This window comes from Urocitellus parryii, chromosome 1 (genome assembly GCF_045843805.1).
Source record: "Urocitellus parryii isolate mUroPar1 chromosome 1, mUroPar1.hap1, whole genome shotgun sequence".
NCBI classification, from domain to species: domain Eukaryota; kingdom Metazoa; phylum Chordata; class Mammalia; order Rodentia; family Sciuridae; genus Urocitellus; species Urocitellus parryii.
The window spans coordinates 180,699,281-180,725,630 of record NC_135531.1 but is presented as its reverse complement, the minus strand read 5'-3'; the positions used below and the strand labels follow the sequence as shown (position 1 = coordinate 180,725,630).

At 57.6% G+C, this 26,350-nt stretch overlaps 1 protein-coding gene across 1 annotated transcript in view; it reads right to left on the bottom strand.

The window, feature by feature from the left end:
• Positions 1-26,350, bottom strand: part of LOC144250408 (obscurin-like) — a 108,470-nt gene that overhangs the window by 41,579 nt on the left and 40,541 nt on the right. Inside the window, 35 exon segments of the mRNA XM_077793216.1 lie at positions 29-223; positions 720-992; positions 1,539-1,811; positions 1,938-2,204; positions 2,823-2,843; positions 2,846-3,088; positions 4,048-4,288; positions 4,290-4,315; positions 4,612-4,875; positions 6,713-6,976; positions 7,271-7,534; positions 7,631-7,897; positions 8,443-8,709; positions 9,152-9,424; positions 10,661-10,927; positions 11,098-11,364; positions 11,975-12,247; positions 13,229-13,512; positions 13,574-13,847; positions 13,934-14,200; positions 14,737-15,006; positions 15,287-15,445; positions 15,448-15,552; positions 16,188-16,292; positions 16,381-16,542; positions 16,727-16,880; positions 16,973-17,085; positions 17,266-17,532; positions 17,760-18,026; positions 18,782-19,051; positions 19,202-19,310; positions 19,312-19,469; positions 19,588-19,866; positions 21,045-21,320; positions 25,291-25,566. Of these exon segments, the coding sequence (XP_077649342.1) occupies positions 29-223; positions 720-992; positions 1,539-1,811; positions 1,938-2,204; positions 2,823-2,843; positions 2,846-3,088; positions 4,048-4,288; positions 4,290-4,315; positions 4,612-4,875; positions 6,713-6,976; positions 7,271-7,534; positions 7,631-7,897; positions 8,443-8,709; positions 9,152-9,424; positions 10,661-10,927; positions 11,098-11,364; positions 11,975-12,247; positions 13,229-13,512; positions 13,574-13,847; positions 13,934-14,200; positions 14,737-15,006; positions 15,287-15,445; positions 15,448-15,552; positions 16,188-16,292; positions 16,381-16,542; positions 16,727-16,880; positions 16,973-17,085; positions 17,266-17,532; positions 17,760-18,026; positions 18,782-19,051; positions 19,202-19,310; positions 19,312-19,469; positions 19,588-19,866; positions 21,045-21,320; positions 25,291-25,566 (7,740 nt within the window).

The window sequence follows — 26,350 nt, the reverse complement described above, 5'->3', positions numbered from 1 at the left end:
AAGTGGAACAGGTCCCAGAGCCCCAACTTGTGCAGGGTGAGCAAGTGAAGGGTGCCCTGCTCCACAGTGATGTCATTCATCTCGTTGGCCTGCAGAGGTACCCCTCCCAAAGCCCAGCGGGCTACCTGGCTTGCAGCTGTGGACAGCCGGCACCGGAAGTGGGCATCCTGGCCTTCATTCAGCTGCATGTCTTGCAGGGGCTCCAGGATGGTCACCTCTGGGACTAGACACAGGGTAGGCATGGGTGTCAGCCTCTGTGTCCAGGATGCTCCCTTCTTTAGCATAGCTTCCATATTCTGGGGGTCCTCCCTGGTGACCCCACCCCAATTCCTGAAGACAGTACATGGGGGTGTGTTATCAGTCCTTCCTCTAGCCAGGGATCTGAACAAAGGGAAATGCCAAGATGGCTGAAGGCTGGGGCGGCCAGTCTGCAATGACCCCTCATGAAAATCAGGAGAGGGAAACTGGAGCTTTAAAACTGGTAAGCTCTGGGAAGCCCACCACTGCCTGCTCACCAGCATGACTCAGTCTTCAGCCCAGAATCATTCCGTCCTGACTGGGGCTACTAAGAAATGGCCAGTTCATAGTCCCTCTCTCTACCAACACCCAAGGATCCCAAAAGCAGGGACCCTTGCTGTCCACTTCTGTCCCGAACAGAGGCTGGGCCAGGACAGCCTCCCAGGGGCAGTGATAGGGCAGGCCCACCCAGAGCTGGCTACCTCTGACAGTGAGCTGAGCAGAAGATGCATGGCTGCCCACATGGAAGGACACGGTGCCAGCGTCCTCAAGTGTCACACCCTTCAGCTGGAGTGTGTGGATGCAGCCATCCCGAACAGCCACCTCTGTCACCTCGTTGCTCTGCAGTGGCAGGCCCTGGAGGCGTCACTGCACATCTGTGGCCCCAGCCTGTGACACCTCACAGCTGAACTCCATATCCTCGTCAGCCTGCACTTCGGCATCAACCAGGCCCCTCACGATGGTCACCTCAGGCTCTAGTGGGTGGTAAGAAGAGTCCCTTTTCAGGCTGGGCCAGCCCCAGTGCCCCTCTAGAAAGCCTTCCTGGCCACCTAACACTCCTCTGCCTTGTGTGGCATTTGCCAGCTGCTTCACTCAATGAGTCTAGAAATAGCTGGGGCAGCTATCTCCCCAAGGCCAAGGGTACAGCTCTGGTTGCAGGACAGTGGATAGATGCCCTGTTTGGCTCCAACATTGCTGCAGGCCCAGTCCTGGCCAGGTCACCAGGAAAGTAAGACCTTCAGGAAGAGCAGGTAGGTGCCAGAAAGGGCCACCAGGTCAGCTCAGGCCAGTCTGCTGCCAGCTGGGGGGCAGGAGGGAGCACAGCCTTCAGTGCTGCAGGCTTCATGCCTACCCCCATAAAGCCCTTCTCTTGGAGGATCAGAATGGGGGTGGAGTAGCAAGAAGAGAGCCTATAACCTGAGGGACCTCCACCACCCTGTGAGCTGCACTTGTCACAGCCAGGTATGCCCCCAGGGGAGCTGTCAGGAAGAGGGTGTGTCACGAGGTCCTGGTTGGCTCACCTCTGACCCTGAGAGAGGCCAAGGTTTTCTGGCCACCCACCACACAGGCATACTCTACCGTGTCCTTGGTCTCCAGCCCATGGACCAACAGCTCGCACATGGCCCCTTGGCACCACATCTCATATTTGGGGCCCATAGGCAGCTCCACGCCCTCCTTTAGCCACTGCACAGGGGCCCCTGGCTCAGCCTCGCTCAGCTGGCAACAGAGCCGAGCCATGCCGCCTGCCTCCTGCTCCACGCTCTGCAGCCGCGTCTTGAACTTGGGCTTGGAGGCTGAGGGACAAGAAAGGAAAGCTGAAGACTGCAGGTTCCCACCTCATGTTCGCCTTGAGCAAGGTGCCTGCCCACCCCTGAGGTATGAGGCTGCTGGGGAAGCACAGGTGCCAGTGGGCAGCTCACAGCGGATGGAAAGAGAGGCTGTGGTCTGCGCCTGACCCGCATCGCAGGTGTAGTCTCCTGCATCTTCCTGCTCCGCCCCGCGCACCAGCAGCTCAGCAGCGGAGCCCTCCTGTACCATCTGGTACTTGGCGCAGGGGAAGAGCTGCAGGGAGCCCTTGCGCCACTCCATGCTCGCTCCCGCCTGGCTCAGCTCTCAGCGCAGGTGCGCTGTAGCTCCCTCATCCACCTCTAAGGCCTGCAGCTCCCAGAGGAACCCCACAGGTGCAGCTGCGGGGCAGGAAAGAGAACATGACAGCGAGACCCTGAGCATTTAACCGTGTAGGTGGAGAACCACATCTGGGCAAATCCTGAGCCGGACCCACAAGGCATACCCTTGGGAAGAAACAACTGGGGAACTGCATGGGGCAGAGGCAATACCAGCCAGCAAAGCTACCAGAAAAGGAGAGACCCAGGGAAGCGAGGTCCTGGAGCGGATATAGAGAAGCAGAGGACACGCGAGCGGCTTCGCACAGGGGCAAGACCCCCGCACTACGGGGAGGGGGTGGGATCACAGCCACCAGGAGGAATTGGGGGACTGCACAGGAAGAGGCACCCAACGGGTAAGGAAGAGAGAAAGAGGAAAGGTTAGGTGGTGCTCCCTGTCCTGGGATCTGGGAGGAACAGGGCCTTGTCCACAGCCTTGTCCTTTGGTCTTGGGGCGCAGGGAGGAACTGGGCGGGCAGAACCACGAGGTGGGAGGAGCGAGCAAAGTTATTAGGGCAGGTCCGCCCCGCCCCACTGAGCCAGGTCCTCTCTGCTGGGACCCCCCCCCCCCAGGGTTGCAGCCTTGAGGGTCAGCGGGGACTCTGCACCCACGCTAGGCTTCGCCCTGTCTTGTGAGGTCACCTGTGACCGTGAGGGTGGCGCGGTAGCCTGGGAGCCACAAGCACAACTGTACTCGCCCGCGTCTTCCCGGCGCAGGTCCCGCAGCACCAGCTCAGCGGTGCAGCCTAGCTGCTGCAACTCCAGGCGCCCATCAGCCTGCAGCTCCAGGCCATTCTTGCTCCAGACCACAGTGGCATTGGGAAGGGACAGCTCACACTGCAACCTGGCTGTGGAGCCCTCCTCAGCCTGCAGGCACTGCAGGGGCTCCCAGAACACAGCCTGTGGAACTGCAGATGGGGAGGAGGCAGGGTCAAGATCAGGCACACAGCTGGCCAGAGCTGGGGAGCCCAGCTTCTCCCAGCCCCTTGGCCTACCTCCACAGGACCGGTCTATGTAATGAGGGAGGTGAGGAAGCTGGGGGCAGAGCAGAGATCTGCCACAGGCTTTTCTAATGGCAGCCTCCTCCTCAGAACCTCTAGCCTTGCCAGAGGGATGTGTCCCCCTTGGACCACCAGAGCAGGGCCAAGTCCAGTCATATAGTCATTTGGCCAGCACAAGACCTTGTCCCACTCCCACCAGACCCCAGGGAAGGGTGATTCTCCCCAAGACCACAGGACAAGGCAATATCCTTCCCAGACTGTGGACAAGGCCCTGTTCCTCCCAGACCTCAGGACAGGGACAGGAGGCTCAGATCACAGGGCAGGGCTTTGTGTCTCCCCAGGCCAGACCCTAGGGCATGGCTGAGTCCACAGGAAAGGCCATAATTCCCCATTGCAGGCCAGGCTGTCCCAGTAATCCCCAGGCAGGATTGTCCCTCATGCCCCTGAGATGCTGAGGGGCAGCAGGTGCTGACTGCCTCACGTGGACACACTGGCAATCAGGGGCAAGGTGCAGAGCCCAGGCTGGGGAACCTCCCTGGGCATCAGAACCCCCAGGACCCCCAAAAGAAAATCTTGGGCTATACGTGGCATGCAGAGATTGAGGAGGAACGACAAAAGGTGATTAGGAAAACAAGGTGGGAGCTCTGTCCCTCCATGACAGCTGGCCATATGAGGTCCCTGGGGAGACTGGCAAGGCACTAGTACACTGGGCAGTGCTATGACAGAAATCCAAGCAGGACAGAGAAACAGCATGAGACAGAGGGAAAGGGCACCCTCCTTCTGGACAACAGGGGCAGCATGGCCATGGCTGGACACAGAGCAAAGGCAGAAACCCAAACAAGCCCACAGTCATGGGAGGTCTTTACCCCTGACGGTCAGCACTGCCGAGGTCCTCTCCTGCCCACACACGCACGAGTACTCCCCAGCCTCTGCCACAGTCAGGCCCTGGATCTGCAGCTCACACGTGGCCCCCTCCTGCCTCAGCCTGTACAGGTCCCCATCCCTGAGGGTCTCAGACCCCTTCCTCCACTCCACAGGGGCCACCTTGCTCAGCTTACATAGCAGAGTGACCATGGACCTTTCTGTGGCCTCTTGGCTTCTCAGGCAGGTCTCCTATGAATCTGGCAGGCAAGGCTGAGGAGGGCCAAGCAATCACTGAGAACATGGGGCAGTCTGGAGGACTCCAAAGGCACATGTGATCCACAAAGAACCACACACATAGCCACGTGGTGTGGATAGTGAACTAATGTACAGATGTGGAGGAAAGTGGCCAGTGGAGAGGACAACACAGCACATGAACAAGAGCAGGAGGACCCCAGGCAGAGGACAGGGCCACAGACCATGCAGGAGCAGTACTACAAATGGAGCAGAAAGTGGCAGTGGATGACACGAAAATGCCAAGCCACAACCCATGAGGACACATTCTTTACTCTTGATGGTCAGCATGGCAGAGGTCCTCTCCTGCCCACACATGCAGGAGTACTCCCCAGCATCTTCCAGAGCCAGGCCCCGGATCTGCAGCTCACACATAGCTCCCTCCTGTCGCAGGCTGTGTCTGTGGCCTTCCCTGAGGGTCTCTGTTCCTTTCCTCCACACCACTGCTGTTTCTTTGCTCAGCTTACACCGCAGAGTGGCCGTGGCCCCTTCCACAGCCTCCTCATTCCTCAGACCCTCTGTGAACCTGGCAGGCAGGGCTGGGGGCCAGAAAGACATGGATGCAATTATGCTCTTTGAGTGCACAGAAGAGACAGGACACAGACAGTACAGAGAGGACGTGAGCCCAGCTGGACATGTCCGGTGCTGGGCTGCTCAGCACTAGCTGTGGGCTGAGGCTTCCAGTGGTCTTGCCCACACGCTTCCCAGCCAGGGTCTGCTCCAACATCCATGGATCTCATGCCTGGCATGAACGGGACTGGCCTGAGGAGGCCACAAAGAACACCAGGGTCTCTGTAGAACACGTGGGGTAAGACATGGCACTCAGCAAGGGAGACAACCTGGAAACAGGAATGGAAGCACCAGACACAGGCGGCCCAGGGGGTTGGACAGCAGACTGGCTGTCCATTCATGTGGAGGCCAGTGAGACATGGAAGAGGGCCTCAGCATGAGGACAGGCCCACAGAAGGTCATAGGGCCCAGACGGATGGGCAGGAACATGGGTTGGAAGGGCCGTGCCACTCCACAGTGTCCTCTGTGGCCTGGCCCAGCTCAGATTCTGTACAGCACCAGATTGAAGGGCCTAGCCTGGCCACAACCTCTCTGAAGCTCTCTGTAACAGCTGTTCTCTGATCTTGATAGATGGCTGGGGACATCGACAGTCTGTCTGAAACTCTCCCATAACCACACCCGACTCCATCTTCCAGAGCAAACCAAGAAAAGGAGCACCCTGGCCAGGGAGAGAAGCCCCCACTCTCCTCCTGGAACTGTCACCCTGGAACATACAGTCACAGGGCCCATGCCCATTGTTCACAGTGCCAGCAAGCTCGCCTCCACAGCAGAGTTGACGAGATAACCCACAAATGAACAATGGCCCATCCACGGCAGCACATGGGTAGCCCCCACAGAGAAGGGAGGACAGCTTGGCTCCTGGGGCCCTCCAGCCACCAGCCCAGGTCCATCCGCCCCAGGGGCTTCAGGGCAACAGGGCCTCGGAGCATCCTAGAAAGTGAAGCACTCTCTGGAAGGGCCCAGGAGGGCTGTGCACCTCTGGTCCTTCCTGGGCCACGCCCAGTTCTGGAATCAGCTCCCAGGTGGTCAGCAGGGTCCCACTTCCCAGCCACAGGCAGCGCTCCCTGAGTCGAGGGAGGGAGCATCTTCCCGGTGGCCTCCCTCCAGCATCCTGCAGCAACACGGTGGGCTTTGGTGTGCACATGCTTCTGTCACACGGGGATCTACCTCTGTGCAGGAACACGTTCCGTCCATGCTCCATCATGTCATGGCACTGGGGCCTCTCCACAGAGGTCACCAACATCCATGCACACAGTGGGGCCTCCACTACAGGTGGAGGTGAACAGATGGCCATGCCCTGCCCCACAATACACTTTACTGCCCCAGGAGTCCCTCCCTGACTCTTGACATGGGATCAGAGACAGCAGCATCCTGGGTGAGAGGCCCCTCACACCTGGGGGAGATCCTTCCCGCCACACTGAACAGACACTGGGGCCCTCACCTGCCCATCAGATGGCCCCAATGCAGGCAGCTGCCCTGGCTGCAGGGACACCCGTCAGAGTACCCTCCACTTGCTCCTCCTCTGTCTCCCGCCCACCCCCTTCTCCAGTGTGCACTCCTTGAAGGCCTCCTGCGCCATCTTAATGCTTTGGCCTCACCCACATTCTCCATCCCAGGCTGTGACACATGGGGCCGGGAAAAGCCCACTCTCTGCTGCTCTGGGTCTGAGCAGGCCCCACAGTGCAAGTGTGAGAGAAGCCTAAGAGCACATAGCAGTGGAGGATACAGCAGACACAGCACACAAGGAACCTGAAATTATCTTCAGACACACAGCAGCCAGTGCCTGAGGACACACATGGTCCTTACCCCTGACGGTCAGCGTGGCCGTGGTCCTCTCCTGCCCACACACACACGAGTACTCCCCGCCGTCCTCCTCAACCAGGCCCTGGATCTGCTGCTCACACACAGCCCCCTCCTGCCTCAGGCTCAGTCTGTCCCCGCCTGTGAGGGTCTCTGTCCCCTTCCTCCACTCCATGGGGGCCGCCTTGCTCAGCTCGCAACGCAGCATGGCCGTGGCCCCTTCCGTGGCCTCCCTACTCCTCAGTCTTCCTACGAAGTGGGCAGGCAGAGCTGGGGAGGGTCAGAAGACACAGGGCCTCAGGTTCACTGTGATGTTGGGAGACAGCATGTGACCAGACAAAGGACAAGACGAGCCAGCAGGGTAACAGGGGAGACCACAGTGACATCAGGGACACTGGCCATGGCCACTGGAGTCTCCTGGTTCATGACAGCCCAGGAAGCAGGAAGGACCCTGTGGTCCACAAGAGGAGGGTGGCACAGACGGGAGGGAAAGGGACAAGCTGATGGAGAGTGGGGTCCATACTTGGTACCAAGACATGCCTGCACAGCCATAGAGGTCCTTACCCCTGACGGTCAGAGTAGCCGAGGTCCTCTCCTGCCCACACACACACGAATACTCCCCAGCATCCTCTTCTGCCAGGCCCTGGATCTACAGCTCACACACAGCCCCCTCCTGCTTCAGGCTCAGTCTGTCCCCATCTCTGAGGGGCTCTGTCCCCTTCCTCCACTCCACAAGGGCCGCCTTGCTCAGCTCGCAGCGCAGCATGGCTGTGGCCCCTTCCGTGGCCTCCTTATTTCTCAGTTTTCCTATGAACTGGGCAGACAGGGCTGAGGAGACCAAAGACACAGAGAACATCACTTTGTTCTGCAGTGGCAAGCAGCCAGTCCAGCTATGTGGGCAGGCAGGCAGGCAGAGGTGCTCACCTTTCACAGAGAGTGTTGCTGAGGTCATCTGGTCCCCGAAGGAGCAGGAATACTTGCCCCCGTCCTGGGGCTGCAGGTCCCGGATGACCAGCTCCAGCACAGCACCCTCCTGGCGCAGGCTGTACTTGCTGCTGGACCTCAGGACATCTTCCCCATGGTGCCACTCCACGGGCGCCACCACCGAGGAGAGCACACAGTGCAGCGTGGCGGCACCACCCTCCGGCAGCTCCAAGTCCCTCAGCGCCTCCTGGAACCTAACTGCCCGAGCTGCAGAGAGACATGCTCTGCTCACCTCCCTGAGCAGGAACCCCCAGCCACGAGGTTCTCAGCCAGGGTGGGGGTGGTCCCAGCCCTGCTGCCTCACTCCTGAAGGGTCACAGGAGGCAGGCCAGCAGGGCAGGCACACGGCAGACCTGCGGCAGACCAGCATGCCCCAAGAAATGGGTGCCGGAGCCTGACCCAGGACCTCCAAACACAGTGTGGGAGGCAGATAATTAGAAGTGGACCCTAATTCCAGACACACATAGAACATGCAGGCGGGCGGCTTCAGAAGGCACCAGCCCTGTAACCTGCAACCTTAAGACCCTAAGCCTCCAGGCTGGGAGGTGAGGTCCTGGTTCCCATCCGCCCAGGTTGGGGCAGCCCAAGCAATCTGAGGCCAGCCAACGGGCTAGAAAGCCAGGGAGCCAGGAGCGAGGCAGGTCAGCAGCAGGAGGGCAGCCATGCAGTTCAGGCCACCCACCGACATGGACACCCATGCACCCCAGCCCTTGCCTGCCAGGTAGACTGGGAGCCACAGGCACTGAGCTCACCTTGGACCCTGACAATGGAGCTGCTCCAGGCCCCACCAGCCTCACACTTATATCGCCCACCATCCTGCTGGGTGGCACCTGTGATGACCAGCTGTGCACAGCAGCCCTCGTAGCTCAGCTGGCACCTAGCAGATGGTCACAGCATCTTCCCATCCTTGGTCCAGTGCATGGGGGTGTCAGGAGCAGTGGTCTCACACGTGAGGGTCAAGTCCTCGCCTTCTGTGACCGTGGCATCTGAGAGCTCCAGGGAAAAGATGCTCGGCTTCTCTGGAGGAAGAGAAAGGAGCCAGGGTCCCTGAGGCTGTGGTGTTACTGCAAGAGAGGCCCCTGCTGCAGATGGTCATCATCTTGTCCATGTCTGCCGCTGCCTCGGGCTGCAGCCACAGACGGGAACGCTGAGGGGACAGGGTGGGCTCTGTGTGGCTCTCGCCCTGGCAGGGAGCAGGCCACCTTCAGACATGCTGACCAGGATTCTGAGCATTACCGAGGGGCGTTCATCCCAAATAGCACCAGTGCACACACCTGCCTTCCTAGGATCCCCATGCTGATGACATCTAGTTTCACGTCACCATGAGTCTGCACCCAAGCTCAGACATGACTCAGCTGCCACCTGAGCTGTTTCCCACCCTCCTCAAACTGTACCCTGAGCAGCATGAACAGTATGACATCCCCACCCCAAATGGCCCTGGCCTTGAGGTACAAAACCTACCAGTGACCCGCAGGGTGGCCGAGGTCCTCTGGTCACCCTCCTCAAAGTAGATAGTACCCGAGTCCTTCAGCGCCAGTTGCCGCAGGGTGAGCACATGGTACCCCCCAGGCTGGACCACGATTTCATTGAGTTCATTGGCATGCAAGGGTGTCTCGTCCAGGAACCAGCGCACAGGCCTGTGGTCAGCAGGGGCAACACGGCAGCAGAATGTGGCTGAGGAGCCCTTGTACACTTCCATGTCCTGCAGTTCCTCCGTGATGAGCACCCTCTGCCCTGCAGGGCACAGACAGCCATCAGGGCCTGCTGCCCAGGGAAGTCTGGCTCTCTCCAGACCCAAGGAGGGCTCCCAGCAGCAAGCAAGTGACTGGTTAGCCAGTCAGGGTTGACAACAGGATGCACATGGGAGCTGAACAGTGCAGAACAGTCTGTCTCAGGGTGACTTTTGAGTCCCAGTCCCATCTCCCAGCTCAGGTCTGCAAGGCTCTGGACACCATTCTGCCATCCCCAGAAGACAGACCCAGAAAGAACTTCTAGCAAACTCGGCCCTGGATGCCAGCCCAGGATGCCAGGGCCAGGTGAAGGATGGTCAGGAGGGCTGGGACGCACTTGTCCTGATGCTGGTGGTACGTCCTGCAACCCCAGGCCACCACAGACCCTTTTAGTTCCAATTTACGTTGCAAAGCAAGAAAAATGGTGGCTCTCACCCAGTACACCAGATGCAAACAAGCCCTCACAACCACTGTGAAAGGCCATGATCCAGGAGGAACGTTCCTTGAGACCCTGGCAAAACCAGAGCTGGAAGTTTCCCCAGGGAAGGCTCCACCTGCCCATCTCAGGTGAGCACATTCTCAACACCTCCCAGTCCTACACCTCACACCCAGCAGCTCAGGAGCAGAAGTCGCTCTGTTCTTTCAGACCACTGCACTGCAGACCAGACCTCTGACAGAACACCTGCGCAGCAGTGGCCTCCACCTACGCAGAAGCCAGCACCTGCATGGGGTCTCCAAGGCCACCAACTCTGGACCTGACTATTTCCCTTCTGTGCCCTAAAGCCTTCCCCTGGCCATAGCTTCCCTGGCACACACTTAGTTTACCATAGCCCTGCAACACTCCACTCTTCCGAGTAACATCATTATTCTTTGGAGAATCTCCCTCCACCTGTTTAGACATCACAGGCACACTAACAGCTCCACCCTGGGAACACCTGGGCTCCCTGCTGTCAGCATCTGGGTCAGGTTGCCCCTCTGGTGGGCAGGGAGAGGGAAAAAGGTGAGCAGGCCCAGAGCAGAGTGCGCCTGAGCCCAGAAGGAACATGCAGCAGGCAAGGATAGTTCCAGGGAAAGAAGCCATCGACTCACCCACAGAAAGGCACAGGGAGCAACCCAGAGATGGAGAGGCTAGGCAGGCCAAGCACAGCCTCTAGGGTCAGTTTCAATAAGGCCCACCTGAGCCCCCGAGGTGCTGAAAGCCAGGGCACACGTGAGCACTGTGGCTGCATCAGCCTCTCACCTTGCACCAGGAGCCAGGCCTGGGACTGGGCCTGCCCAATGTCACAGGTGTAGGTGTCACTGTCTGTCTTCTCCCGGGTGCGGATGGTGAGCCGCAGGGCCAAGCCCTCCTGGCTCAACATGTGCTTCCCGGAGGCCCGCAGCTCCTTGAGGCCCTTGCGCCACGTCACGGTGGATGCCGGGAGCTCCGTCTTGCACTCAAACACGGCCGTGCCCTTCTCCTCCACCTGCAGGTCAACCAGCTCCTCTGTAAACCTGTTGGCCTTTTCTGGGAGAGAAGACAGAAGAGGTGAGTGTAAAGCTTGCATACATCCCAGGCCAGCCTTGTCCCTCCTGACGGCCATGGAAGCTGAGCCCTGAGAGAGACCTCCCCTGCTCTGAGGCAGGGGTCCTGGGCATGCCAAGGGAGAGCTGCTGTGGGGCCGTGTGGGCACTCACCATCCACACGGAGTCTGGCTGTGCTCTTGGAAGCGTCCGTCTCACACGTGTATGTGCCAGAGTCCTTGAGAGAGGCTCCATGGACGACCAGCACAGCCTGCGTGCCTTCGTGGAGCAGCTTGTACTTCTGACTCTCGCGGATGGCTTTCCCATCCTTCAGCCAGTGCACAGGGGTTCCTGCCCTAGACAGTTCACAAGTGAGCACCACGTCCTCCCCCAACGTGGCCTGCTGGTCTTCTAGGGGCTTTGTGATGTCCACTGGCCTCTCTGAAGGGAACAAAAGTGTCTACCCAGGAAGCACAGACATGCTCAGGCAGGGGCAGGGACAGGGGTGGGCATTGGGAGCGTCCATTTCAAGACCAACACCACAGAGCCTGGACCCCAGGCCCCAGGAGCCTCCAACACTGACTTGCCAGGAGCCCTGGCCACCAGGGGAAGGCACCCAGCACAGCAGTGCTCAGGCCACTCCTGAGACCCAACACTGAGCCTGCAGTGTGCACCAGGCATGTACACCAAGAGCACAGGTCCAGACCGCTGGGAACCTCCCAGCCAAGCATAGACCCTGTGGCCCCTGCTCAAGAGTCGCGGGATGGTAGGGTGAGCCATGTGCATTAGGAACCCCAGCCAGGAGAGCAGTCAGATTAAGACCCAAACCCTGGGCCTGGCCCAAGGACACTAGCTCAGAGTGACCCCCTCAGAGGGCCAGAATCTCTCCCAGGTCCAGCAGGTGCCTCCATGCCCCCACATCCTTTAAAGGAAAGCTCACTGAGGGCTGGGGTCAGTCCCTCAACCACTCCTGACCACCTGGAAAGGGTCTCAGGCTCAGCAGCCTGGGGGCCTCTGGTGACAAGTCCCCAGCTGGGTTCATCACACTCACCTTTTACGACAAGTGAGGCCTTAGAGGTGAGACCCCGCACAGAGAAGACCACTTCCCCAGCATCGTTGAGCACAGCTTCTTGGATGGTCAGGGTGTATTTGCGGCCCTGGCGTGCTGCCCGGAAGTGGCCAGAGCTGCCCACTGTCTTCCCACCAACAGTCCACATGGCCAGGTAGCCTGCACTCTCGTGGGACAGGACACACTTGAAGCTGCAGCTGTCCCCCTCCAGCACCTCCACCGTCTTCAGCCTTTTGGTGATGCCCACGTGCAGGTCTGCAAGCCACAGAGACTCCTCAGGCCAGAGCCAGACACCGGCAGCACTGCCCATGCAAGACCCCAGGCAGGGCTGGCCCCAGCAGGTGGGCTGGCCGGCTGGCCCCCTGCCCCCAGGCCCAGGACCTATGCAGGGCACGATCATCAAATCATGATGCACCCCTGGCCTGGGGCTGGCCATGTCCTGGTGCCTGTGTAGCCAGTGGCTATGAGCTCCAAAGAAGGGGAAGCAAGGACCACCCACATTTCCCACCACTCACAAACCCCAAGGGAAAAAGGACAGGAGCCCCAGGAGAAGAGCCTTCAGACAGCATGAGCCCCACTCTGTGACAAACACTCCACCCCCCTCTCCTTTCCTGTCTCATCAGAAACCACCAAGGCCAACCTGGGCCAGCAGCTACAAGGTCAGTAACTAGTGGCCTGCCAACCACACACCCTGGAAACAGAATATGTTAGGGACTGAGCTCAGGATGACCAGACGCTGAACCTGGATAGGGGGTGCTGGCCCTGCAGTTGGAACCCAACACTGGCTGAAAAGGATGCACTCAAAAGACCCAAGAGTTCAGGGTCCAGGGTTGGGTCTGGCTCCTTAAGAGGGGAAGTGCATGTCATCTGTGTGAAGCTGCCCTCACTGCATGACCAGGCTTTACCCTTGGCCAGGGAGCCCTTCCTAGGCAGGCCCTGCCCGGACCCTGAATTCTTGGTTTCTGCTCAGAAATCTGCTCCTGCAGCACAAAGCAATGTCTCTGCCAACCTCAGCCCCCAGGCATATCCAGAGAGTCTCCCATCCCCCTGCCTGTCCACTCTGGGACCTCACAGGACCTCCACAAGCACCAGCCACTGTGGGAGCTCCTTACTTCCCCCGGCTCTGCAAAGCAGCCCCAGGGTCTTGGAGAGCAGCATGGGCCTCTTGGGATGCAGGAAGACCACCATGTGCCGACCCTTCCCACACCCCACCTCGGCCAGCCCTTGGCCACGCACCATGCATGCTGACCCGGGCCCGGGTCTCCTCACTGCCCACATGGCAGGTGTACAGGCCAGCATCCTCGTGGCTCAGGTCGTGCACCACGAGGCCCCATGTGCCCGCCATGTGCAGGAAGTCGTACTTGTTGCTGGGACCAAGTTCCACGCCATCTTTGCGCCAAACCACACGGGCCTTGGGGTCTGACACTTCGCACTGCAGGGCCAGCGTGCCACACTCCTCCACGGACACATCGTCCAGTGCTTTCAGGAACACCACTGGCTTGGTTGCAGGGAAGATGGGGCTGGTGAGGGAAGCCTGATACCTGTCCATGAACGGAGGGGACCCATAGACCCCACAAGCACAGCTCACCTCGGACAACCAGGCAGGCAGTAGTGGACACCTTGGGGGAGCTGGCGCGCACGGTGCCTGCATCAGCCCGCCTCACGCTTTTCAGCACCAGTGTGTGGTGGTGGCCCTCGTGGCTGATCTCGTGGAAGCTGTCATTGTACAGGGGTGTGCTGTTGAGCGACCACTCCACCTCCTCATCCTCGCGGGACAGCTCGCACGAGAAGCACATCCGCTCCTCCTCGGTGGCCTCAGCATCCTGCAGCGGCTGCGTCACTGCCACGTCCCGAGCTAGAAGGCACACACCGGGCCTTAGTGCTGCCCACGGCCACAGCCCACCCCAGGCCCTCCCATGGCCTGCCCACCTCATGTCCTACCTTCCACGGTGACCTCAGCACTGCTCTGAGCATTGCCTGCGTGGCACCGGTAGGTGTCAGCATCAGCAGGGGTGAGCCAGAGAATGCGCAGCTCTGCCATCTGGCCCTCCAGCGTCATCTTGTATTTGTCCGATGGGGCCAGGGGTGTGTCCTCCTTATACCACTGCACGGCCTTAGGGGCCGGCCTGAAGTCACAGGACAGGACCACCGACTGCAGCTCACGCCCGGCCTTGGGCTCCAGTGGCCGGGTTAGCACCACCGGGATGTCTACAGCGAGAATAAGGCAGGGCTGTAGGGCCACAGGACTGGGTGCCCTGGGTCTGAGCTATATTCTTCTACAGTCTTCTACCCACACCACTGAGTCCACGTTCTGCCCTGCACATCATGACCTGCCCCTCCTCTCCTGCCCCACTCTCCTCCACATGCCCCTCCCTGTCCCCAAGATACCCCGCACCCCACACACCTACCCATGTATGCCCTGGCCCCACACATCCTGCCCTGCCCTGCCCCAGCGCTTGCACCCTGCTCTGCAGGCCTCTGACCACTGGTTCCCAATCCTGCACCAGCTCCAGCCAAAATCTCCCATGCCCTGATCCTTCCCCCAACAAACCACTGAGCTGTGTCCACCCACCACCCCGGGCCCAGGTACCACAAGCACCATGGTGTGCCCAGCCCTTACATACCTCCTGCCCACCTTGTCCTGTGTATCCCCACACACCCCCACCTTGTGAGCCCAGGCCATAACTACCCACCATCTGAGCCAGGCCCACTGGAGGCCCTGAGCCATGCCCACCTCAGCTTACCTGAGACAACCAGGCGGGCAGAGGAGCGGGACTTGCCAATGGTGAAGTGCACAGGCCCAGTCATAGTGGAGCAGGTCCTCTGCAGTGTCAGCCGGTGCACCGTTCCCTCCTGCTCCAGGCCCACATTTGCCCCTGCCTGCAGCACAGTCTTGCCCAGAAGCCACTTGGGTGGCCTCATGGAGGGAATAGAAGTCTCACACTCGAACCAGGCAGGAGCAGGCTCCATCACGGTCACATCCTGCAGGCCCCGTATGATGGTGATGGACTGCTCTGTGGGAGAGGAGGTAGTCACGGTAGACCTGGAGGCTGGACCTGTCCACCCCCGCAGGCTCTGAGGTCCTTCCTGAACACAAACCTTCCCCACAGTGCGCTGACACCCCGAGTCTTCACACCCCCCAGGTTGCTCCTCCCTCTGCACCCACATCTTCCTGTGTCCACATCCAGCTGCCTGGATGTCCCCAGTTGGGCCACCTCCAGGACTTCTAGCACAGATCTTGGGAACCATAGCCACCCCCAAGAACCTGAGAGCTGCCACTGGCCTGGAACACACCTTCTACAAAGAACTGGGCACTGGTCTTGACATCGCCAGCATCGCATGTGTAAGAATCCTCATCCTCTGGCTGCATGTCGTTGATGACCAGCTTGCGGTAGAGGCCATCGCTGACCATCTCATACTTGGGTCCAGGCTGCAGCTCCTTGCCACCCTTAACCACCGCACCTGTGCACTGGCCCTGGACACCTGGCACTCGAGCACTCCGCGGTGCTTCTCCATGGCAATCTTGTCCCTCAGCGGGCGGAGGAGGGTCACTGGCAACTCTGCAGTGTGTGGCCAGTGGGTTCAGGGCCCAACCATGAGCACTTTGGCAACAGGCTCTCCCAGCTGGGCTGCTGAAGGACTGGATGCTGCCCCCAACAGCCTGTGCACTTACACCTGAGGCAGCAGGGGCCAGACTGTCCCCATCCAGGCTGGTCTAGGACCAGCTGTGTACCACAGACCACTGGCACCATGGTCGTGCCCCCCACCACGCCTCACACATCACAGCTGATGTGTACCCTGAATGTGCATGTCCAGCTCCACACACCATAGTCCCAGTGCCCAAGCCCCATCCCACATGCCCCCATCCTGCACTCACCCCCACCCACAACCTCAGACCCTCCTACCTCTCCTGCCCTGGCAGGCCACATCGCCACCTGCTGGAGTGCACACCCTCCTCTCCAGTGATGGCTGCAACCCAAGGAGGGAGAGTTCACTGAGACCCTGAGTCCTCACACCCCCCAGGTTGCTCCTCCCTCTGCGACCACATTTTCCTGTAAAAGATGTGACACTCCGGTTCCTCCTCCTGACCACTGCTGTCCCAGTCCCAGCAAGCGGTCTGGTTTGGGATGGCGGGGCTATCACATACCCCGTACACCCCTACACCCTAGTCCCCCCCTCTCCACACTCCACTCACCTTTCACTCGGAGGTGGGCTCGCGATTCTGCGTTTTCTGCTACAAATTTGATCTCCCCTGCATCTTCTGCCAGGACCCTCTGGTAGATGAGTGTGTATGTCCTTCCTAGGGACAAAAGCCCCCAGCCCTGGAATGAAGGGAGCAGCCTGGGGGCAGGTCTACCCCACCTGCAGCCAGCCTGCCCCACACGCACCTTCCTGGCGAATACGCACAGTGTCACTGGGCCGCAGCTTAATCCCCTCTCGGAACTACTGGCCAGGCACCTCGTCATGGGAGACTTCACAGGAGAAACTGGCACCTTCCTTCTCCATCACCTCCACGTCCTCCAGGGGCCGCACAATCTGGACACTTCGGCCTGAGGAGGGAGCAAGACCCAGCCATGCCTGCAGGTACAGTGGCCATCCTGGTGCTCCCACCCAGGGCTCCAGTTTGCTGAGAGCTAAGGGCACAGGCAGCCAAGCACCTGGCTGCAGGCTGCAGGTGCGCAAGGAGGCACTCACAATCCTAGGCCCTGCCCTTTCCACCTGTCCAAGCCTCACCTTGCACCTTCAGAGAAGCAGAGCTCTGAGCTTCACCAGTGTCACACACATAGATGCCCTGGTCCCTCATCTCACACCGGTAAGTGATGAGGCTTCTGCAGGTACCCTGGGCCACTATGCCCATGGTCTTGCCTGACCATAGCTCCACACCATCCTGTGGAACCAAGAGGCCTGGTCAGGCACTGGTGGAGGGCAGCTGCCACTGGTGAGAGGCAGGGAGGACATAAAGGAGTGGGAGAGAAGCACCTTCAGCCAGCGCACATCAACGTTGGGACGGGACAGCTCACACTCCAGGGTCACCTTCTCTTTCTGGGTAGCCACCATGTCCTGCAGTGGGTGGCTGAAGCTCACAGGCAGCTCTGGGAAGACAGGAGGAAGGTGATCAATGGTCTAGAAGGTGCTTCCCAGGCGGGTGATAGGGAGTTCTGGCTGTCTCAAGTCACACATCCTGGTCCTCAATGTCCCCATTGCCTCCCAGGCCGCCTTGGGGAAGGAGGCAGGCCTCTCTGGAGTAGGTCCTGCTACCTCCACCCACTCACCAGTGACCACCAGCCGGGCAGACGTGTGCACGCCCTCTGCCTTGAAGGCCACTAGCCCACTGTCCTGTGGCTGCAGCTCCGAGAGTGTGAGAATGTGCGTGGCCCCGTGCACAGCCACATGGCACCTAGGCCCTGGCTGCAGCCGCAGTCCGTCACGTGTCCAGGTACCCTCCACTTCGGCATGCGACAGCTCCACCTCCATAGTAGCTGTGCCCTGTTCTCTTGCCTCCACTGCCTGCAAGCCCCGAACCAACCGGACCTGGCGCACTGTGGAGATGCAGGAGAGGCGCCAGTGGTCCGCTGTACCCAGAGCCCTGCCCTTCCACCAGCCAGCATTGGGACCCCAGGGTAGCACAGCCAGCTTCCCCAGGAGGTGCCAGAGGTGAGCAGAGGCCAGCGGCCATCGGCCCACACCCCAGGACCTGCCCCTTGGAAGAAGGTGGTGTCCCGCCCCTCCCGACGCCCCAGGCCCCAGCCAGCACAGCGCCACTCACTTTCCACAGTGAGCTTGGCCTGGGTCTTGTCGTCTGGTGTCTCGCAGCCAAAAAAGCTGCGGTCGGTAAAGCCCACGCTGCGCAGCACCAGGCGATGGCGTGTGCCCTCCGCCTGGATCTCCACATTCTCCCCCGGCACCAAGACTGCGGCGTTCCAGGTGCACTTCACCTCGGGCCACGGACGCGTCAGCTCCACCTCCAGCGTCACAGAGGTCTGCTCCTCCACGGTCTGCGGCTCCAGCTTCTTCTTGAACAGCACAGGCGCCTCTGGGTTGGCGCAAGAGCCAAGGTCATCCTAGACACCCAGGGCCAGCCCGCCCATAACCCAGATGGCCGCACTGCCCCCACCAGGTCCCTACGTTGCCCAGCCTCCCAGCTTGGAACAACCGTGCCATGCCCTAGTGCCTGGAACTACCAAGTGTGGCCCAAGGCCAGCAGTATCTGGTCTCCAGCAAATGGGTGGTGCCCATCAGAGCCACTGGAATCCCTGCACTTTACTACAACCAAGATCATGTGCTTGTGTAAAGGAATGAAAAGCAGACTCCAGAGGGCTTCCCCACCCCAGGCTGCTCTGTGAGCGCCCCAGTGCATTTGTCTCCATCACTCCCTCACTTAGGAACCTGCCATGGCTCCCACTTTATTTCAGGTGAAGTTCTGGCTCTCAAAGCTCTCCCCGTCTCCTGCCTCTGCCTCTACCAGCTGCCAGCCTCACTCCCTTCACCTTCCCATCACCAGATCAGCTGGGCCCCGACTCCTGCAGGAAGTCTCCCTTGAGTGCCTCAACCTCAGTTGGCCCTTCCCCACCAGATGCATCTTCAGGATGGTATCTTTCCTTCTAGGGAGAAGGCGCCCAGCTCCTCATGTTACCCAAGTCACCTCCATCCCCTGGTGGACAGGTTCTGGGTCCCTTGAGGTCAGCCAGACTAGCTGGCTGCAGGAACAATACAGCTCCTGGGAACCAGCCTACAGGGGAGTCTGTGGCAGGGAGCTGCTTGCCCCACAGGTCCCTTTCCCAAGCTCACCTCTGACCCCGAGGGCAGCTGAAGAGGTGGCGCCCTCAGACTCCACTGTGACCTGGCCCGCATCCTCCATTGCCACACTAGAGATGGTCAGGCTGTGGCTGGCACCAGTCTGGGATATGAGGAACTTCTCACTGGGCTGCAGCTGGCTGCCGTCTCGGTGCCACGTGACCACTGCATCGCTGGGGGACACCACACACTGGAAGGTGGCCTCGCAGCCCTCCTCTGCAACCACTGCGCTCAGCCCAGATGTGAACTTGACCACGCGGGGCACTGCAGGGGAAGGTCTGCTTGAGGAGGTAGGAGTGTCTCTGTGAAGATCTCCACCCCTTGCACACCTTCTCAGGGAAGCTGCTGGAAGGTGGCCCACTGCCCTATCCCCTTACCATCCCCAGCTTACACCCCCCAACCCACCTAGCATACCACGGACACTGAGCTGGGCGCTGGTGCGGTCATCACGGCTCTCACACACATACTCTCCTGCGTCTTCCTCACGCAGGCCTGACACTGTGAGCAAGCGGAGGGTGCCCTCTGGCGGCCATCTGGAAGTGCTTGCCCGCCCGCAGCTGCGTGCTCCCACAGTACCACACCACCTCTGCCTGTGGTGGGCTCAGCTCACAGGCCAGGGTCACTGTGCCACCCAGATCCCCTGTGATGGACTCCAGAGGCCTAGAGAACTTGGCAACCACCTCTGCAAGCACAAGGGGATGTCCATCAGTTACCTTGCATACCCCAAGCTCCACAGGGCTCTGCTATGGGTGGCTGCACCAGGTGGGTGCAGCAGGCCCAGTGGTCCTGGAGGAGCTCACCTTCCACCTGCACTGGGAAGTCCTGACTCTCCGTGCCTACCCGGCAACTGTAGACTGCACTGTCAAGCACCTGGGCTCCTCTGACTGTCAGGGTGTGCCTGTCCCCCAGGCTGGTAGCCTGGTGACACTTGCTGCGCCGAATCTCCACACCATCCTTGAGCCAAGTCAGTGCCGCCACAGAGAGTGTGGCTAGCGTGGCTGTCAGGACGATGTCCTCATGTTTCCTGATCACCAGAGGCTCCCTGCGGCCAGATCTCTCCAGGTCTTGGGACTCAGGTGCTGGCTCTGGGGGAGGTCAGTTGACATGAAGGTGTAGGACTCTCCACACTAGCCTTAACCACTGCTTCTGTCGGGCCAGCACCTAAGGGCCACCATTTAGGGTCCTCAGGGTCATACAGGATGGCCAGAAGAAGTTGCTACCAGGTTGGGGGCCACCAGCTCTTTACCCAAGGTCCTGCCTTTCAGAGAGAAATCCACCCACAAATGGATACCACAGGGAGAAAGGGCAGCTAGCAGTCCAGATCAGGCCTCCCCCAACTGCGGGGAGGGTGGCATCCTCAAAGGCAGCCCAAGGAAACTGTGTGGGTGTCAAACCCCAAGAGCAGAGACTGACTTTGGGCACTAGAGAGAGCACCAGAGCAGAGAGGGCCAAGGAGGCCAAAAAGGCCCTCCCATCCTGCCCTTGGAGCACTCTGATAGAGCATTGGTTGCAGAGTCAGTGGCTGGTGGGTGAGTGGTCAAGAGCACAGTCAAGGACAGAGACTGCTACAGTGAGAAGTCTGGTGTGGGATGCTCTGCATCAACACTGCTGGAATTCTTTGGGAGGGTGTCAGCCTGGAGGGACACTCCTGCCAGCCTTTCTGACAGAAGTACTGTGTGTTCAACAGATGCCAAGCCCACAGAGTGCAGAGAGGACCACATGGGTGGGTGGGGCTATGGAGGAAAGGGAAGGGGGCTGCAAATGAGACTGAGGTGCAGCGGGCAGGGTGCCATCCCACAGTGCCCACCTCAGAAGAGCTGGACTGTCAGGACCCCCAGGATCAAGACAAGAGCCAGGATCTGCAGAGGACATTGGGGCCAAGACTTCTGACAGCCAGGCTGGAATCCCAGCATGCAGGGGGCCTTAGCCTAGACGGAGACTCCATCTGGGGAGGAGCTCTTTCCACCAATTCTGGGCACTAACAGCTTCCTGAACCTCCTGTGCCCCAGCCTCAATCACAGGAATTATGATAGGGTTATGGTGGACAGGTACAGGAAGCTGGGCAGGAGACCCAGAAATGTGCGGAAATGACTAGGTGCTCTGACCCAAGGACTTTCCAGCACCTGGAAGCTCCAGGAAGTGGTCCCTCAAGGGCCCCAACATGCACAAGGCCAGAGAGCCCTGCAGGTAAATACTGATTGCCCCAATTTGTCAGGCAAGCATCCGTCCTGACCAGCCCTGGCAGGATGTCACCCACCTGTGACATCCAGGCGGAAGGAGACCCTCTGGCCCCCGGCCTTGCAGCTGTACTCCCCAGCGTCCGCCTTGCCCGCCTGCTGCACCACCAGCTGTCGCCTGCAGCCAGAGGCCTCCAGGCGTACCTGGGAGCTCTGGCTCAGCTTCTTGCCATCCTTGTACCATGTCACCTCAGTCTGGGCCTGGGCCACCTTGAAGCTCAGAGTGGCACTAGCCCCCGCCTCGGTCTTCACCTTGCTGCGTGCCAGCTGCTCTTTGGCAAACACCACCTTAGGCTCTGGGTACAGAAGGGAGGGACACAGGTCAGGGACTCTGTCCAAGGCAGGAAGCCACCTGGAGAAAGACATCTGGCTGGACAACTAAGGACAGACCCTCTGCAGGCCACACTAGCTCATGCCCTGGAGAAGCCCTATCACCCTCAGCACAAGGGACCACAGTGTGTGACACAGCCCCCTCCCCTGCTGCATGGGGCTGTTCCAGGTGGGGACTCTCTGACAGGTTCCTGCATAGGTTCCTCCCTGGGGACACGGTACCCCCCTGTAAATGACCAGGAAGAGTCTCCCCAGGACCATGCAGGGCATGAGCTCTGGGCAAGGCCCTGGCAGAGCCCAGCTCCTCCTGATCTGAGCATGTTGGCAGCTCCTCTGAAGCCTGAGCCACTCCTGTTAGCCACCAGTATGTACTCATCCTGGGTGTCAGTCCACAGTTTCCACTCCATGCCTAGTAGCATTGTCCTCTTCCCTTCACTTCCAGCTTCTTTGTATAATGAATGCCTGAGATCTGACCACTGCTATGATGTGAACGTCTTCCCATCTTTCCACAGTGCCTAGAGTCTTCTGATGAGTCAGTGCATTTAGTTCTAATGTGATCAAATATGTTGACCTCGCTCTTGTGGTGAGTGCATTTGGGTTCTATGCAGGAAAGCTTTCCTTCCTCAGGTCCTTATAAAGTACACACCATCATCTCAGATGTTTATGGTTTGACTTTTGCACTGAATTCTCCAACCCATCTTGAACTTACCCCATAAGCTGTGAGTTACTGGTCTAATTCTTTCAAGTGGTTAAATGTTCAAAGCTCCATTTGTCAAAGTAAGGCAGGAGACACATAGGCAAATAGAAATCTGGACCTCATAGAATGGGGTCCCACCACCCCAGATTCAAACCCTAGGCTACAGCTCATGGCTTGGGTTCTATTTTGTTTTGGCTCCTAACTGGAAGACTACTCGTGCTTGGAGCCCACATTTCCTGCTGCTCCCCCAGGTTTCTTGATGACCTCAACATTGGTCAATGCCAAGGAGCTGCTTTGAACCTAGGCAATTCTTCTGTTTTAAAGAATGAGAACAAGAAACATTCAAGTTAACAAACACATTACACCATCCCACTGTTGGAATAAGAAGTTAAAATTGCACACTCTGAATTGAGTCATAGGAAGACAACAGTCACGTGAACTCTCCAGTCAAAGGTTAATTCCTCATCAAAGCAGTATAAAGACTCCTGGACAGAAGACTCCTGGACAGAGGGTCCCCACAGTGCGCTTGGGGATCCTTCCATGCTGTGGGAGCTGGCCTTGCTTCTGATAAATCTGCTATGGAGCTCTCACCCAGCATCGTGTGCATACTTCGTTCTCAGGTTGTGAGACAGGAACCCTCCCGTGCTCACACGACCCTGTGTTACAGAAGAGCCATCCTTTCTTCACACGTGTGCAGAGTGAGAAAAGGTAATGCAGACCGGGTACTGGGACTCCACCTCTGCACAAGTCTGTGTGTGAGCTCACCTCTGCACCCCATCCCAAAACACACTTGCTTAGATGTTGACTGGGACAGAGCATCCCTGATCCTTCCACATATTTCTGTCCATTTATGTATATCTTTGTCATCTCTCAAAAAAGCACACAGGGTCTCTGATGTCTTTTATCAGGCTTGAAATTACTAACAGCACTTTTGAAGCTCTTTCAGATCTTTCATGGGGTCCTTTTCAAATCACTTATTGCTAGTGTGCTGTGACACACTTACTTTATATTGTTTTTATATATGGCACTTGAATGTCTCAGATCTTACTGAGCCAGTGGTTTAGCTTTTGGACAAATCATACCATCTGTAACCTTCACTTCTTCCTGATTTCATGCCTCTCGTTTCCTCTCCTCCCTAACCATGCTATGCGCTGCGGCTTCACCAGTGACAGCTGCTGCCTTGGGAGGTTCCTGCTCTCAGAGACACTCTCAGGGTTTCCCTTTGTGAATTTTGTACAAAACTATTTACTAAATTGAGAAAGAATCTTCTACTTACATCTTTTGCACTGCTTTACAAATCTTAAGACAAATGAATTTTATAGTATGATTGAGGATACATTTTGTCAAACATTTCTTCTGAATTTACAGTGTCAAATACTTTATTCTGCACTTATATTGATGAATGACATTTTTTCAATCAGAAATGATAATGCTTCATGTTGATTTCCTGATATTTGTAATGTTAAGCAGACATGTATCCCTGGATGAAGAAGTCCATTAGCATTCTGATTCTCTTAATGTATTACTGAATTCAGCCTGCTAAATCTTTGTTCAGTTGATACTGACAACAGATTGACCTAAAATATGAATTCCTCCTATTTTTTTGGTTTGGTGTTAGTACCAATGTTACTACTTCTGTAAGTGAGACTTAAAAGTGCACCCCTTTCTGTTCTCTACAGGAACCTCCCTGGATACAGGAGAGTTCACTTCCAGCACATGTGGGGACTTCTCCACTGGAGCCACTTGGCTTCTACTGCCCCTTGAAAAGCCGCTTTCCTCCTGGCTCCACTCTTAACAGCCCTGAGAACTATGTAAGCTCTCTATTTCTTCTTGGGTCAGTTTTTATTTAGTCTTTAAGAAACTGGATAATTTATCAAAACTTTTCAAATCTGGTTGCATAAAATAATGTATATGCTTATTAAAATAATGTATCAAAAATAGATATTACAGGGTTTGGTATGTAGACCAAATATGGGTTGAGAATCCCTTTTCCAAAATGCCTGGGCCAGAAGTGCTTTGGATTACAGATTGAAAAAAAAAAAAAAAAAGATTTCAAGATCTTTGCAGACAAATGTTGAGCTTTCTTGGGGATGAGACCCAATGCTAACCACAAAATTCATTTATGTTTCATGAAGACCTTAAACACTGAGCCTGAAGGTGATTATATAGTGTTTTTAATAATTTTGTATATGAAGTGAAGCTGTGCAATGTGGAGCCCATGACTTGTGGTGTCATGTCAGCACAAAGCCTCTGCCTTGGGAGCATCTGGGGTTGCAGGTTGGGGATGTTATGTGGTATCCCTGTGGACCATGCCCACACTGACAGGAAGCTCAACTCTCCTAACAAGCAGGCTCCATGAATCAGCAGGGAACCAGATACAGAGTCCCCAGGAAAAGGGAACAGCCTAGCCAAATAGTAATCCGGCCTCACCAACTGTGCCAAAGCACTATATTGATGAACTACATTTTTTTTTAGAACTATGTTCTACCTCTAAGTTGCTAAGTTGAACCAAGGGGAATTCTGGTCCAGAATATTGGAACTAGGGCTGAGGATGTAGCTCAGAGTAGAGCACTTGTCTATCAGCACCACAAAAAAAAAAAAAAAAAAAAAAAAAAAAAAGAGAGAGAGAGAGAGAAAGAGATAAAATAACACAAAACATGAATTGCTTTGAAAACAGGATTCCAACCTCTCCTGTGAGTAGCACAGCACTTGTCCACAGAGGGGTAGCATGTCCGAGTCCTTGGAAAGAAGGGAAGAGTGTTCCAGAACACCTACACAACTAACCCTCCATAGCCCATGTCAGCATTGGTCAAATCCTGATCTGGCTGAGTGTCTGGGATTTCCCAGGTTGGTTCAACAAACTCAAAAATCTCTTGGTAGGAAGAGCGTCTGGGGGGCTGGGTGAGTCCTGGAGGAACTGTGGTATACTCCAGAGAGGGACCCTCGTTGGTTCAGCCCTGAGTACCAGGGAAGAGCAGAGTCCAGAAAAGACTAACACTGCTGGGTCAGGACAGGTTATGGGAATATGAGATGGACATCATAGGTGGACACGCCAAGTGCAGCACACAGCTGTGGCCTCCTCACATACTTCCTCTCACACCCAGTGGCTTAGCCACAGGTGTGAGTTCAGGAGACGGACAGACATGGACATGGATGGAAAATACACCAGGTCACTGTGGGCACTAGCAAGGCTCCCCTTCATCTCCAAACACAGTGATGGTAGAACCACAAGAACTCACCTGTGACATCCAGATGGAAGGAGACCCTCTGGCCCCCAGCCTCACAGCTGTACTCCCCAGTGTCCGCCTTGCCCACCTGCTGCACCACTAGCTGCCGCCTGCGGCCAGAGGCCTCCACACGCACCTGGGAGCTCTGGCTCAGCTTCTTCCCATCCTTGTACCATGTCACCTCTGTCTGGGACTGGGCCACCTCACAGCTCAGAGTGGCGCAGGCCCCCACCTGGACCTTCACCTCGCTGTGTGCAGGCTGCTCCTTGGCAAACACGACCTTGGGCTCTGGGTAGAGAGGGAAAGGACACATAGGTCAGGGACTCCAGAAGAGACCCAGCCCTGTCTCACAGCCCAAGCACACCCCAGGGATGGCTGAGCAGAGTGTCCATCATGAGCAGAACATTGCATGGCCATGCCTAAGTTCTATCCTACAAATGACCCAAGCTGCAAACTCCAAGGCTGGTGAGTAGACAGCTGGGCAGCCTGTCCTCATCAGAGCCCTAATCACTTCCTGATCCACTCTGATCCTGCAGGTAACTGCACTGTCACAGCCCACAAGGCCACCACAGTCAGGCCAGGCCTACCTCCTGATGCCAACACCCTCCCAGCTACTGGGAATAGACCATGACCCTTCTCCTCCCTGGGACCCCAGCCCATCAGTGACTTCCCAGCTCTCCCACCATGCAGGGAGTACAAAAGCAGGAGGAGGTAGACATAGCAGGGAAGTCCACCTGAGCACCAAACCAGAAACCCACATCTTTGTTGGCCACAGCTACCAAAGGAATGCAGGAGACCAGACTGCCAGTGCTAGCCAATCAGCAGAGACCTCAGAGCCTGTGCAAGCCAATCAGCAGAGAACCAAGTGCCAGCCAATCAGCATAGAGCTCAGTAACAGTGTGGGCCAGTTAGCAGACAGCTCAGTACCAGATGGGGCAAATTAACAGAGAGCTCAGTGCCAGCCAATCAGCAGACAGCCAAGTGCCACTGTGGGCCAATCAGCAGACAGCCAACTGCCAGCAAATCAGCAGAGAGCTCAATGCCAGTGTGGAAAAAATCTGTAGGGAGCTAT